We start from the raw sequence: 14,910 nt of genomic DNA, 5'->3' as shown, positions 1-14,910 counted from the left end.
ATTCTACCTGTCACTGATCTGTCCATCTCACCAATCCATCTAAATCTTCCTGTAATGTAAGACCTTCTTCCTTACTGTCAACAATTCAATTAAATTTTGTGTCATCTGCAAACTTACTTATCATCTCTACCCCTTCCCCCCCACCACATTTTCTGCTAGACTGTTTATATATATATCAAACAATAAGGGACTCAACTCTGATCCCTGTGATATATCATTGGACGCAAGCATTTAGTCACAAAAACAGCCCTGTACCACTACCACTAAGCCAATTTTAGATCTAATTTGCCAAGTTACCCTGGATCCTAGATATTTTTACCTTTTTTATCAGTCTCCCATGTGGTACCTTGTCAAAGGTTTTGTTAAAACCCAGATAAACTACATCAACTACAGTGCCCTCATCTACATACAATAAAATATTTTAGGTATGATCTCCTTCTGACAAAACCATGCTGACTATTCTTGATAAAACCTTGTCTCTCCAAGTAGATATTTTCTCTCCTTCAGAAGTTTCCTTAATTTAGCAGTTTTAACCAAATGCACTAACTTGCACTGACTACAAAATTGTTCTACAATGATAATCTTATTTGTAGATGCCACAAGGATGACACAAATGCAAATGGTACTCTTACCACTTAAACTACTCTCTACTTTGCACGGTCAATGCTGTTTCTGATTAACTGTTGCATTAGTACCAGTCCAGAAAATTGAAAGCACCAATGAAATTAGCCAAACTTCCATTGTATTTGAACACCTTTTACATCTTTGAACTGTTGCAGTAGCACATATGGTGCAGGTACATTCATGGTATCGTAAGGGCAGAAATTCCAAGATTTTGACCAAATTTAAAGCATTTGTGCTACATTTACAAAGTCACAACAGCATGTGGTTTGGAGGGAAACAAATTGATGGTCATATTCCCATTGCCCTTGTTCAGAAAGATCATGCATTTTGAAGGTGTTGTTGAAAGAGGCTTGATGAGTCAATGCAGTGAAATCTGGAGATGGTACAGATTGCTGCCAAGGCACATGAAGCAATATCAAAATGCATGTATCCACCTCCAATAGTCTCCAAATTTCCTCAGATAATCTACCCACACGGGCAAATTAATGAGAGAAAATCACTACCATAAATAGAATGGAAGGAAACTGTGCACAGCTGATTGGCTCAGCAAATGTGCAATTGGAGGATCAATGAACATGTAAGAAAGTCAGTACTAGTATTGAGGGTGAGCCTTTTACCATGGTCACAGGCTGAGAACAGGGGCACAGGGGTACTCAGTAGAATGCTGGGCCTGAAGGCTTGAAAGCCAGGAGCTGTGGTGACATTGGTGGGATGGGTGAAGTCCAGGAGCTGGGTACTGGGGTACACAGAAACACTTTTGCCAGGGCTGTTTTTTTGTCAAAGTGAAAATGCCAAGGGAGGGCAGGGGCTGGGGTGAAGAGGTATCTGCAGGAAGGTTTCAGGAGGAAGAAAGAAGCTGCACTGGATTGTAGAGAGATGACGAGGCTGCAGAAAGTATAAAGGAGCTAAGAAAGCTTCAAGGGGTGTATGGGGATGAAGAGGTTACAAGAATGGTATTGGGTAGAAGGAGGCTGCAAGAGATGCAAGGATGGAGAAGGAAGTCACAAAAGGGGTGTGGGGTGATGGCGGTTGCAAAATGGGGGAGAAAATTGCAAAAGTGAATACAGAAAAGTTTTAAATCTGTCCACAAAGGAATGCTCAATATCAGGAATCCAACAAAACTTTATATCATTGAGGTAATCAATTATATGCAAATGGATGTGGAATCTCTAGCTTAAGGTTGCATAGTTTCAGGAGAAAATATACTGGGAAAAAATATCGTGGATCCTACTGCATTGAAAATTGTTAATTGTTACATTTAAATCTGAGATTTGAGATGCAGTAAATAGGGATTTAAATGCTTCATCAAAATATTCTAGCTTTGAACATATACAATGGAAAAACATTAGCTGTCTGTCAAAGTTGTGTTTAAGGTGATTGTTCCTTATGTGTAAAAGTATATGTTAGTCGTTTTGAAAAAAAAATCTTTGTTAAACCAGCTGTCTTGTAACAACTTAAATACTGTGTTGTTTAGGAATAAATGCCTCCCTCTTAAATCTTTGAGTTTAATGACAGTAGAAAACTATTAAGGATATCCATGAATTGTTCTAATTATGTTTTTGTATGAGTCCACATGCCTCAAAAGTTAACAGAAATGTAGAAGGTTTTGTTACTTGAAAATGTAGTCACTTAAAGCAAAATAGTGCCAAGAAATCACAAACTAGCCCAAATGAAAATTTTAAGATGAGTCTCAAAGAATAAATTATTCTTTCTCTTTAAGATGTAATGAAGTTTAAGGTGGTGGATGAGGTGTTAATGCTCCACAGACATGCAATTACAAAGTACTCTAACTTGACTTGAGGAACAGAGAATCTCTTACTTTCCTACTCAATCAATTCAGCCTTTGAATCTCATTCACCAGCAGCCATACTCCCTCAAAATCACTAGAGATAGTTGTCACCTGAACAGTGCTCTTTAGAAATTCTTTAATTGGATTCTTGGCAGTCTTGGTGGCATAGATTCCAGATATTTCTTTATCTTACACCTTTAATAAAGCTTGTTAAAAGGCCTGATTAACTTGAGCAAAACTAAAACAGCAATAGTAATATTGTCCAATTCCTGAACCTTACTCTACTTCTGCATTCAGGTTTCTGAACTGTTTACCTGTATTACAAACATACACAGCTCCCTGAACATATGCCTCCTGTGTTCTCATTTCTATCACAGATTTCCTTTGTTCTTCAGCTCCCTTGTCTGTGTCTGACCACGAATTTGTTATGCCTCTTAGTGTTATTCCTCTTGGTATAGTTTTCAGGTTAAGAATTACGAGGTGACATGGTTCAGTATATCTTATTATGCAAGAAAATTACCATTGTTGCCAGGAATATCAATGGAAGCTCATAAAAGCCCCTTTGAAACTATTTTAAAAACAATTATAGATTCCTCAAGCATTTTAAAGAAATTACAAATTGTCCTAACTTCACTATTTCTGGGCCAAAGTTTGTAAATTTTTAATGGAGTCTGGGGAAAGCTGTTGTTGAAGCTGAAATGTAAAAACTGGGCTAAGGGTGTGGCTTGTCCAGGAGTAGATTTTGCTCTACAAGTGTTAAGCAAAGGTATTTAGGGATATAGGTCAAAGGTAAATATATGGAGTTAGACTACAGATCGACCAGTATCTCATTCATGATGGAACAGGCTTGAGGGGATGAATGGCCTCTTCCTGTTCCTATGTTTCTATCATTCAGCTTAGCAAACCTATGCCCAATCTTTCAAGCAACATTCCAGTTAAAAGAAAGATTCGCATTTACATCGTGTTTCTGCATGATCAAAGATATTTCTAAAGTACATTACAGCATTTTTAGATTAGAGTCCCTACACTGTAGAAACAGCCCTTCGACCCAACAACTCTCCAAAGAGTTACCCAACCAGACCCATTTCCCTCTGACTAACGTACCTAGCACTGTGAGCAATTTAGCACAGCCAATTCACCTGACCTGCACATTGTTGGACTGTGGGAGGAAACCCACACAGGGAGAACATGCAGACTCCACACAGACAGTTGCCTGAGACTGGAATTGAACCTGGGACCCCAGTGCTGTGAGGCAGTAGTGCTAACCACTGAGCCACTGTGCTGCCATCTTTCATATTGTAGTCACTATTGTAATTAAAACAGCACATAATTTGTACCTAGGAAATTTTCACAAACAGCAATATGATATCGACAAAATGATTTTGTTTTTGCAATGTCAATTGAGGGGCACCCAACACCATTTTTGAAATAGTGCCATAATGTCTCCTACAACCACTTGTGCAGACAGCCAGGACCTCATTCAAAAGACAGGACCTCCAACAGTGCAGTGCTTCCTCACTGTTATACTGAAGCATCAGTGTTAAGCTCTCACTTTGAAACCTGGAGTAAACTAAGAACTCTACAACTCAGAGATGAAAGTGCTATCAACTAAGCACCAGGTGACACACCAACTAATCCCACTCCACCTCTGCTTTTCAATCTTATATCCTTAACATAATTCCATTTTGTAGGCTATCATTATTTAAGCCTCATCATTCCCCAATCACCAGGCATTCCAAAACTTTACCGACACATCAGGTAAAAATTTTAAATCTGTGCCCTCAAGTTATCAATCCATCAGCTATTGGGAACATTTTCTTCATTTACTCTGTCTAAATCTTTCATTATTTTAAACACCCATATTTTAAGTCTCCTTTTAGCCCTCCCCAATTTCAAGAGAACAGTTTCTCTAAGCTATTCATGCAACTGTAATCTTGCATCTCTGGAACAATTCTAGTGAATCTGTACCCTTTCCAAAGCACTCACATCATTCTTAAAGCCTATCCAAATTCATCACAATACTGGAGCCGAAGAAGTGATTTATATAGGTCTAGAGAAACTTCTTGGCTTTAGTACTCCCTGTATCTACTCAGAAAGTTCAGGATCCTAAATGCTTTATTAAATGCTGTGTTAACCTGTCATGTCAACTTGTCAACCTTCACCTCCTTTAAAATTACATCAGTGGTTGGCTCTGAAGCAATTCCAACATCCTGGAACTCTCTCCAGAACATCATTGCTGCCATAACTGTACTATATGGACTGCAGTGGTTCAAGGAGGCAACTCACTGCCACCTTCCCAAGGCCAATGAGGGATGGGCAATAAATGCTGGCCCAACCAGCGAAGCCCACACCCACTGAATGAATAAAAGAAATAGAAGGCTGATAAACAAAATGGACATTAAATTAATCTGAATTCCTTAAATATTTATGCATTTTTTACAGTAACAAAGGTAAGAAACTTATAGACATGTCAAGCTCACCTCTGTTTTGAATGGGGGCTATATAAAATTGATAGCAAAATTGATACTATTGTTGCAACCACATACTGGGAGTTTCCTCAGAGAACAAAGAGTCTATATGAATCCTTTGGAGCCCTGTTTATTGCTTTCAAGTATTAGAGTTTAAAAATAATCAGCAACATAATTTTATGCTTTAAACATGATAAAGGTTACTTTATTCTAAAACTATTGATGAAAGATAATAAAGTCAGAAAATTATTAGCTCAAATAAGAAACGACTGTTTAAAGTAATAAGAATTAAAGTTGCACATGAAAATGGAATTGAGATTAGTCTCTAATATTGTTGCAAGCTCATCTTGCTGGAAGAGTCTGTTTTCAAAATGAAGAGATTGAAAGTTGAATCAACTGCATTGGCTTCTGGTGTTGAATAGTTGGAGATCAATTTTCCAGTGGGACTGAGTAAAACAGGTCATGGATGTGATTGGAGCTCCTTTGTTTTGCTTTACTGCACTGCAGGTGGTCACTCTTGCAGCCTGATTCATCACAGCAGTCGTATATACCTTCCTCTGTCTCCTGTTGAGAAGCAGTCAATGTTTCAAGATGTCTCTCATATGGTGTTCAAATTATTCTTCTCAAAATGTGATCCCGCTATTCAAGAGGGATGAGGGACAGAAAGCAGAAAACTACAAGCCAATTAACCTAACATCTGTTATCAAGAAAATGCTGTAATCCACTGTTAAGACGGATATAGCTGGGCACTTAGAAATTTTTGATGCAATAATTTAGAGGTGCCAGTGCTGGACTGGGGTGTACAAAGTTAAAAATTATACAACACCCAGGTTATAGTTCAATAGGTTTATTCGGAAGCACTAGCCTTCGGAGCACTGCTCCTTCATCAGGCAGAGTCAACGTGGTTTTGTAAAAGGAAAATGACATTTGACTAAACCTATTGGAGAAGAAGAGGGCAATGTGGATAAAGTCGAACTGTGGATGTGCTGCAATTCAGTTTCCATGGGGATTTCATTCAGTATCACATCAAAGAATACTAATTAAAATAAGAGCTCATGGTGTCAGGATAATATGTCAGTAGGGACAACAGATTGATAAGTTTACAGGAATGCAGAGAAATAGCATAAATGGCCATTTTTGGGTTAGCAAGGTATTATGAGTGGAGTGCTACAGGGATCAGTGTTGGGATCTCAATTATTTATAATGGCTTGGATGAATGGATCAAATTTATGGTAGCTAAACTGTCTGACAATGCAAAGTTAGGTAGCAAAACAAGTTGTGAAGAAGTCATAAGCAGCCTGCAAGGGGATACAGATAGATTAGGTAAGTGGGCAGAAATTTGACAGATGGAGTACTGTGTACAAATTTCTACAGCGTAGTCTCCTTATTTAATAAAGAACATAAAAGTTTCAGAAACAGTTCTGAGAAAGTATACTTGACTGGTATCTGGCATGGAGGGATTATCTAATGAGGAAAACTTGACAGACACAGTCTGTACCTGCTGGCAGTTGGAGAAGTGCATAATGATCTTATTGAGACCTGCACAATCCTGATAAAACTTGACAGAGTGGCTGATGGAAGAATGTGTTCCCTCATGGGAGAGACTAGAATGAGAGAACACAGATACGAAAACAAGGAATCTTCCAATTAAAGTAGCTAAGGAGATTAGTTTTGCTCTCTCTCTGAGAGTCATGAATCTTTGGAACTCTCTCTCCCTGAAAGCAATAGAGACATTGAATATCCTGAAGGCTGAGGTAGAAAGATTTTTGACTAACAAGGAAGTCAAAGATTATCAGGAGTAGGTGAAAATGTGGAATGTGCCACAATCAGATCGGCATGATTTTATTGAATAGTGGCGCAAGCTGTAGAGGTCGAATGACCTATTTCTGTTCTTCATTTATACGTTAACATAGCTAAAAATGGTCATTTTCATTAATCATAAAACCACAAGCAATGCCAACTTAAGCTGGAATTCCTTGTGATGTCTCTCTTCTCTGCTACACTGCAGGGATTTTTGAGAGTTTTCATCTTTTCAGTGGACAGCCCTACAGCCCTGAAATCCTTGAAATAATTAACACCTTCCACGACTGCCTCTTAAGACAACACAATCTGATTGTTTCCTCTTGTTTCCAACTGAATCGACAAAAGAAATCATTTCGATCCTTGGGGATACTTTGTAAAGCTCATTATGTGTATTTTAAAAACAATTTTTTTTCCAAAATATATATACATGTTGGTGACTTTTTTTTGTAAAATCTGAGTTTCTTCCCATAATACACAAAACATATAAACTCAGATGTATTATTTTATTTGAAACTTTTAAATTATTTTGAAGCATTATGCAAGATGGAAACAAGTATAGCTGCAACTATCAATTAGGCAGTTAAAACATCAAGTCATTAGTTTATTGTTGCACTACATGGTTAGTATAGCTTGCAAATATATTCCATTAGCTGGTACTCCCAAATCCACAAGATTATTTCAGAGGTGCCCGTCACAAAGCAGCATGCATCTTTGGACCCACTTTGATTCCAATCTGCATGCTGCTATATACCATCTGAAAAATTGGAAATCAGCTTTCACATTTATGTTGACATCTTCTAAGTTACAAACTTCACTTGTATGACCATCATTTTCTATCTGATTGTATGGTATTATGCTAATAATTAACTTAACTTCATTCAACGTAACCTTTGCAAGACCAAAATCATCTATTCAGTCAAAGAGCACACTACCTCCCAATTGCATTCCTTTCCCTGCTGTATAAATAAGTTGAATTCAAAGTGCACAATGTTTATGCCCAGTTAGACCTTAAATTGAATGTGAAGACTTTATTCATCATCAAGACCTTCATCACTTTATTCTCTGCAAATCTGCTTTCCTTCACCTTAACTCATCCCCTTGCAAACTTATGATATAAACTTACATTAATGCCAATTTAGTATTTTCCAACATTCTTATCACTGGCTTCCTAAGATCACAAGAATTCAACTCCTCCAAAGCTAAATGTTTTACATTATAGCCTGCCCTAAACCCTCTTTACATATCATTCGACCACCAACAACCTTCATTGACTCCTTTTCCACAAACCTGATTTTCATTTATACATCAATCTTTGCCTTTATTTCACCCTAACCACCCTTGCCATACTCTTCCAATCCCTTTTCCGAGTTCATGTTCCTCACTTTTTCTTCCCCAGACTACGGGACATCTTTCCCTCCTAACTGATATCATCTGATGATATTACCTTCAACTATCTCAATCGTGGGCTTGTTACTTTCACCCATCCCATCTTTCAGTTTTGCCAACGATCTCCCAACAATCAAAAATTTCACAGAATCATAGAATTTTACAGTACATAAGGACATTTTACAGTACAGAAGGAGGCCGTTTGATCCATCATGTCCGTACTAGTTCTTGAAAGAGCTAACCAGCTAGTCCCACTCTCTAGCCCTATCTCCATAGCCTTCTAACTTCATCACTTTTAAATATATATCTAGCTTTCTTTTGAAAGCTCCTATACGATCCACCTCCACGACTCTCCCAGGCAGGGCATTTCACATCCTAACAACTCTCTGAGTAATGGACTTTCTCCCATCTCACACCTAGCTATATTGCTTACAGTCTTGAAATTGTGACCCCTAGTTACTGGCATATCAATTAGTAGAAACAGGATGTCCTTCCTTACCTTATCAAAATCATTTATAAGTTTGAGCACCTCAACAGGGTCACGTCTTAATCTTCTCTGCTCCAAGGAGAATAAGCCCAATTTCTCTAACCTTTCCTTGTATCTTAAATCTCTCATTCTTGATATCATTCTAATAAATCTCCTTTGCACTTTTCCCACATTTTCCTTTCTGAAATACGGTGCCCAAAACTGAACACAATATTCCAAATATGGTCTGACCAATGATTTGTAGAGGTGTAGCATCACTTCCTCGGTCTTATACTGTATGTCTCCATTTATAAACCTAAAGGTTCCTAAACAGTCTTTACAACTGTTTCAAGTTGCCTGGCCACCTTCAGAGAATTATGCACATGAACCCATAGATCCCTCTGCTCCTGGATGATCCTTAATGTTGTACCATTGAGCCTGTATTGTGACTGTGTTTCTTCCACCAAAATGTTTTACCATTGAGCTTGTATCTTAAGTTTCTCTGCATTGAAATGTATCTGCCACATGTCTGTCCATTTGGCCAATTTCCTCAAAGCCTTCCCTTTACTTCATCTCTTTAATTCTCTCTCACCACTGTTCAGTGATTTTATCCTTGCATGCTTTTCTGTGGCCCATACAAATATGTTTTTGCTTGTTAACATGTTAAACTGCATTAATGGAGTCATGTGATACTTCATGCAAATGATTATTTTGATTAGAATCTTAATTAAACTCCCAAAACCTCATTGATTATATATTACAGTTACCACTTTGTGAATTATTACTGATGTTATTATTTAGAAAAAAAAACTATTCAATTCATTATTGCAAAACCTATAGAATTTAATGTGTCTACTGTATTTTATATACTATACCTGTACAGAATACATTATTAAGCTATCCAGATACAATGAAGAAGGTAACAGCAATGGAAGAGGATGTCTGCTCATTTAAGCTAAATGTACAGATTTTCACTGAAACAAAGTATTTTCTTTATCTGAGTTCCAATAGATAATTTTCCTCCCATTCATTCACATGCTATAACATTCATTTATAGAGTCAAAGAGTTACACCGCATGAAAACAAGCCTTTCGGTCCAACTAGTTAACACTGATTTGAATCAAAAAATGAATTTCATTCGCTCTCACTGTAAAAATCCCAAAACAGCAAAACTGTTTGGAATCACTCATCATATATGAATGAGAACATATGTATTAATTGAATAAGAACATATGAACTAGGAGTTGGAAAAGGGCATTTAGCTTTTTGAACTTGTTCTGTTATTCAATGAGATAATGGTTGAACTTCTACAGCAATTCCACTTCACTACATTATCCTCATATTTTCTGGTTTACTTAGTACTCAAGAAACTACGAGTTTCTCTTCTTTTTACTTAGCAACTGAACATTCATAACCTTGTGTGATACAGTATGCCAAAGATTCATTACCTCAAGAGTGAAAATGTCTCCACATCTGTCATAAATAGTTGACTCATTACCCGACAGACAGCCTCTCAGTATCTGCCCTGTCAAACCTTCTATGAAATATTAATGTGTGATCATGTCTCTTTCTTCCAAACTCCAGGGAATACGGAATTATTCTGTTCAAATTCTCTTCATTTGGACAGCCTTCTAACCTAAGAATCAATCATGCAGTATTTTTCTAGGCAATCTCCCTCCTTAGGTAAAGGAACTGAAATTGTAAACAGTTCTCCAGGTGTGACCGCTCCTAAACCCTGCATACTTCAATTCACTTGGAATCAAAGCTAATCCAGATTTTGCCTTGCTGTAACTGCTTGCTAAATTTAATTTTTAACAAGACATCCAAATCCTTCCACATGAAACAAGCTTTTTTATTCAATGTATGAAATATGAAGGATCAAAACAATTTTGTTTCGCTCCCATTATGTAAAATTGAAATGGACTTCAACACTTCCCTTTACCTGTGACAAAAAATTTCCTCTTTCCCCCATCTACTCTCAATTGGTGAAATTCCTCAGCCAACTTTATTCTTCAATTCATTGTCAAGTTTTCTCTCAAATGTGCAGTACGTGATAAAACTGTGATCCCTTCAAGTGGACATCAGCGTCCACTTAGAGTCATAGAGATGTACAGCATGGAAACAGACACTTCCATGTCGGCCAGATATCCCAACCCAATCTAGTCCCACCTGCCAGCACCCAGCCTATATCCCTCCAAACCCTTCCTATTCATATACCCATCCAAATGCCTCTTAAATGTTGCAATTGTCCCAGCTTCCATCACTTCCTCTGGCAGCTCATTTCATACAGGTACCACTCTCTGTGTGAAAACGTTGCCCCTTAGGTCTCTTTTATATCTTTCCCCTTTCACCCTAAACCTATGCCCTCTAGTTCTGGACTCCCCGACCTCAGGGAAAAGACATTGCCTATTTATCCTATCCATTCCCCTCATAATTTTGTAAATCTCTATAAGGTCACCCTTCAGCCTCTGACACCCCAGGGAAAACAGCCCCAGCCTGTTCACCCTCTCCCTAAAGCTCAAATCCTCCAACCCTGGCAATCTACACACTGAGATCATAGCAGAGACAGAGAAATTTGGATTGTGGGTGTCTTGCAGAGCGTTCACCCTATCAATATATGAAATAACAGTCCTACGATAGCCTCTGGAAGTTAAAGAAAAATGATGAACAATTTATTCAAAATTGCTGGAAAAGCTCAGCAGGTCTGGCAGCATCAGGGCAGAGAAATGAATTTTAACGTTTCGGTCCGGTGGCTCTTCTACAGACCTTCTGACCAGTTCTGAGGAAGGAAGATCGGACCCGAAACATTAACTTTGATTTCTCTTCACAAATGCTGCCAGACCCGCTGAGCTAATTGAGCAGATTCTGGTTTTGCTTCTAATTTACAGCATCCGCAGTTATTTTTTTCTGTCTTCGTTTATTCAATATTACTCGTTTTAACGTATTGAAGTTTTCAGAGGGGGGCATAGAATGTTCGTGTCATCCATCAGAGAGGTAAAACTCTTACAATAGCAATATTCAAAGCAAAAAAGAACAACATTTTCAAGAGTTAGATTCTTTGGCAGCTCTGAGCAGGATACAGCTGATTTTTTCCTGAACAAAAATCAACATGTCCCAAAGTTAATCAACATGTCGCATTAGCGAAAGGACAAAATCTGGTCTTGTCCATTGTGATCATTGAGATTTATGTGAACATTTGAAAGCCAATTGACAGTCCAGCAACTCCCATTTTGTCAATGCTGCTTCCATTACAGAGATTAAGAGCTCTTGAAAATATATCAAAAGAAGGACAGCATTTAAACTGACACGGCTCTGAGCAATAGTGAACGGGAGTGGACCCCTGAAAATAGCTTGGCCATTTGTTATGGTGCCCTTGCATAGCCTAGAACTGAAAGCAATTACCGGTGCGGTCTATCGGTAGCTCACCTCATACCTGTAGAGTTCTATGCAGAGTGCTAAACATATGTATATATGAAAAGGGAAAGACTGTATGTGTGCGTTGCGTTTTGGGTGAGGGGTAGGAGGTGGAAGAGCCGCTTTCTCTTACACACATTTGAAGTGAAACCTTTCCAAGGTGGTATTTCTTGACAAAAGCCAGGAAGATCCTAAAAGCATTCCAAGTTTAATGCAAAACTTCCCCAACCTCTTCGGTTCGAAAACTCCCCGTTTTATTTCTAGAGCGAGAGTCTGGATTGAATGAAATATTTTCCACTTTCAAGAATATTTGCCTGATCCAATTTGGGGTGATAGATACAAAAAGGTTCGCATTTTCTGATTCCATGATTTGTTAGTTTTTAAAGCTCGTCCACACAATAAATCGTTACAATAACGTTCTGTTAATTGAGCTTCGGTGAAGATTGACTCTCAGGATTGAACACTGTGCAGTCACTACCTCACTGTTGTCTTCAGTTAGACACACACCAAAGACCAGTCTGTCACTTGAAATCTCTGACCCGGTTGCACGGGTGCAAGGCTTCTGTTTTCAACCTGGGGGAAAAAAAAACTTTGAAGACCCACGATAGCCCTCAAGAAGGTTTTGTTTTAAGGCAGGGTCCCATTCACCTCGGGGTCTCATGTTAAGAATCCTGGACCACATTCATGTAATGTAAGAGGACTCTGTACTTTGCGGCTCTGTCTGAGGGTTCATTCAGTGGAGCCCTGATCTCCCACAGTCCAAAGATATGCAGGTTAGCGGGATTGGCCGTGCTAAATTGCCCACAGTGTGCAAGGATGTGCAGGCGAGGTGGGTTAACTATGGGAAAAGCAGGGTTACAGGGATAGGGGTAGGGGGGTAGGTCTGGGTGGGATTTTATTTGGAGGGTCAGTGTGGTCTCGATGGGTCGAATGGCCTGCTTCTACACTGTAGGGATTCTATGATTTATGAGCTCCATTTTCTGCAAGCCCCAGCCAGCAAGTCTTAATTGAGTGAGATGCCCTGGGAGCGAGGAAACCGCTCATACACCTATTGACTTACACCTTTTCCCCTTGTTCAATGCGCTGCTGAATGGGAAGCTGCAGTCGGGGGGAAATATTCTGGACAGGTTCAATATTTAATTAGCAGATTTCAAAGACTAAGTCAGAGCGGGTAAAGCTGTCAGAACAGCCTGTTAATTCCGTAAATAAATTCAGCGAAGGTGAATGTGAAAAAAAGTGCTCATATAATTAACCATTAAAAATAAACCGTGTTCTGGTTAATTAGGTGCAACTTCAGGACGTGGTCAAATCTACTAACAGTTTTAAAAGTTCCAACACATCCTGATCTAAAGCCGGGAATAATCTATCCCAACAGAGAATTCCCAGCCCAGACATCCCTCATGTTCCTTCCCTCTGAGCTGAGGAAACATGCATTTTCAAATCTTCTTCCACATCAGCCCTGTACTAAAAAGAATCTCCAATGCCGTTACATTGGGAGGGTATTAAAATAAAGTAAAAATTGAGACAGGGATAATTTCCAAGTACAGGTTATATTGTTTAGAATGGCGCAATATGCGCAGGTAACTCGCCAGATCCCCCTTTCATCAAAAGCAGAGTCTCATTTGGAATTGCAACGGTTAACAATTGAGCGAAGTGTTAAAAAAAAGTGAAGCCGGCAAAGGAAGGAGACTTACCCGCAATGGTGGCGAGGACAGTCAGTGGCAGGATAGCAGGTACCATGCTGAAGACTCCGATCTCCCGGGGACTGGAGCTGTCTGCCTGGGACTCTGCCTGGCTGCTGTATGTGAGTCTGCCGGATAAGAGACTCCCTGATCTCCGCCCCTCTCCCTGTTATTGTACCGCCAACCCACTGCCAGCTTAACTCCACCTTCACACCCAGCTGCAGCTCTTAACCAGCTCACAGCTCACAAAGTGCACGAGTGAGAGAAGGCAAGTCTCTATTGGGTTGAGGATTGCACAGTACTCCCTTATGAAAGCGTCACTGCATCTTGCTTTACACTGCGCCGGTCGAATGCAAAGCGGCATCCATTTTTTTAAAAATCCCCATGCAGTTAAAAATCACACAACACCAGGTTATAGTCCAACAGGTTTAATTGGCTGCACTAGCTTTCGGAGCGCTGCTCTTTCATCGGGTGGTTGTAGGAGCAGCGCTCCGAAAGCTAGTGCTTCCAATTAAACCTGTTGGACTATTACCTGGTGTTGTGTGATTTTTAACTTTGTACACCCCGGTCCCATCTCCAATTCATAACCCCTTGCAACCTTTCTTAAAATGTTATCTTCCTGAAGGATCAAGAAGAAAACTTCTCTTCTTATAAGCATATTGTAACTCAATCTCCTTCGCTGTCTAATCACCCTCACATTCTAATCTTCTTCCCAAGTAAATAGGTTAACTCCAGGAAAGCTAGGCGGTTGGGGTCAGGGGCAGGTAGTGTAAGAGTCTCCTGTCTCAAGTACGTGTGCTGATTTGGAAAATGTAGTAGGGTGTGATGGATTTTCAGGGGAGTATAGCACGAACAGCCAAGTTTCTGATACCAAGAATGGCTGTATCGTAATGAGAGGTACTCAGGTTCGAAGTGATGGATTGTGATGGGGGACTGTCCAGTCAGAGGCACAGACAGACGTTTCTGTAGCTGAGTGAAAATCAGAATGGTGGTTGCCTCCCTGGTGCCAAGATCAAGAATACCTCAGAGAGGGTGCAGAATGTTCTCAAAGGGGAGACGGACCAGCAGGAGGTGATTATATACATTGGAACGAATGACATAGGAAGGGAAAAGGATGCGATTCTGAAGGAAGAATGGAGAAAGTTAGGCAGAAATTTAAAAAGGAAGTCCTCGAGAGTAGAAATATCTGGATTACTCCCGGTGGTATGAGCTAGTGAGGGTAGAAATAGGAGGATCGAGCAGATAAATGCTGAAGAGCTGGTGCAGGGGAGAAGTGTT

General features: G+C 39.4%; 1 protein-coding gene across 1 annotated transcript in view; it reads right to left on the bottom strand.

The window, feature by feature from the left end:
• Positions 1 to 13,724, bottom strand: part of rxfp2l (relaxin family peptide receptor 2, like) — a 116,187-nt gene extending 102,463 nt beyond the window's left edge. Inside the window, exon 1 of the mRNA XM_072595494.1 lies at positions 13,645 to 13,724. Coding sequence (XP_072451595.1) covers positions 13,645 to 13,690 — 46 coding nt within the window. The 5' untranslated portion in view covers positions 13,691 to 13,724. The remainder of the gene's footprint in view (positions 1 to 13,644) is intronic.
• Positions 13,725 to 14,910: the final 1,186 nt, after the last annotated feature.

The sequence above is a fragment of the Chiloscyllium punctatum genome, chromosome 25 (assembly GCF_047496795.1).
Source record: "Chiloscyllium punctatum isolate Juve2018m chromosome 25, sChiPun1.3, whole genome shotgun sequence".
Classification (NCBI taxonomy): domain Eukaryota; kingdom Metazoa; phylum Chordata; class Chondrichthyes; order Orectolobiformes; family Hemiscylliidae; genus Chiloscyllium; species Chiloscyllium punctatum.
This window is presented reverse-complemented; position numbering and strand designations above follow the sequence as displayed.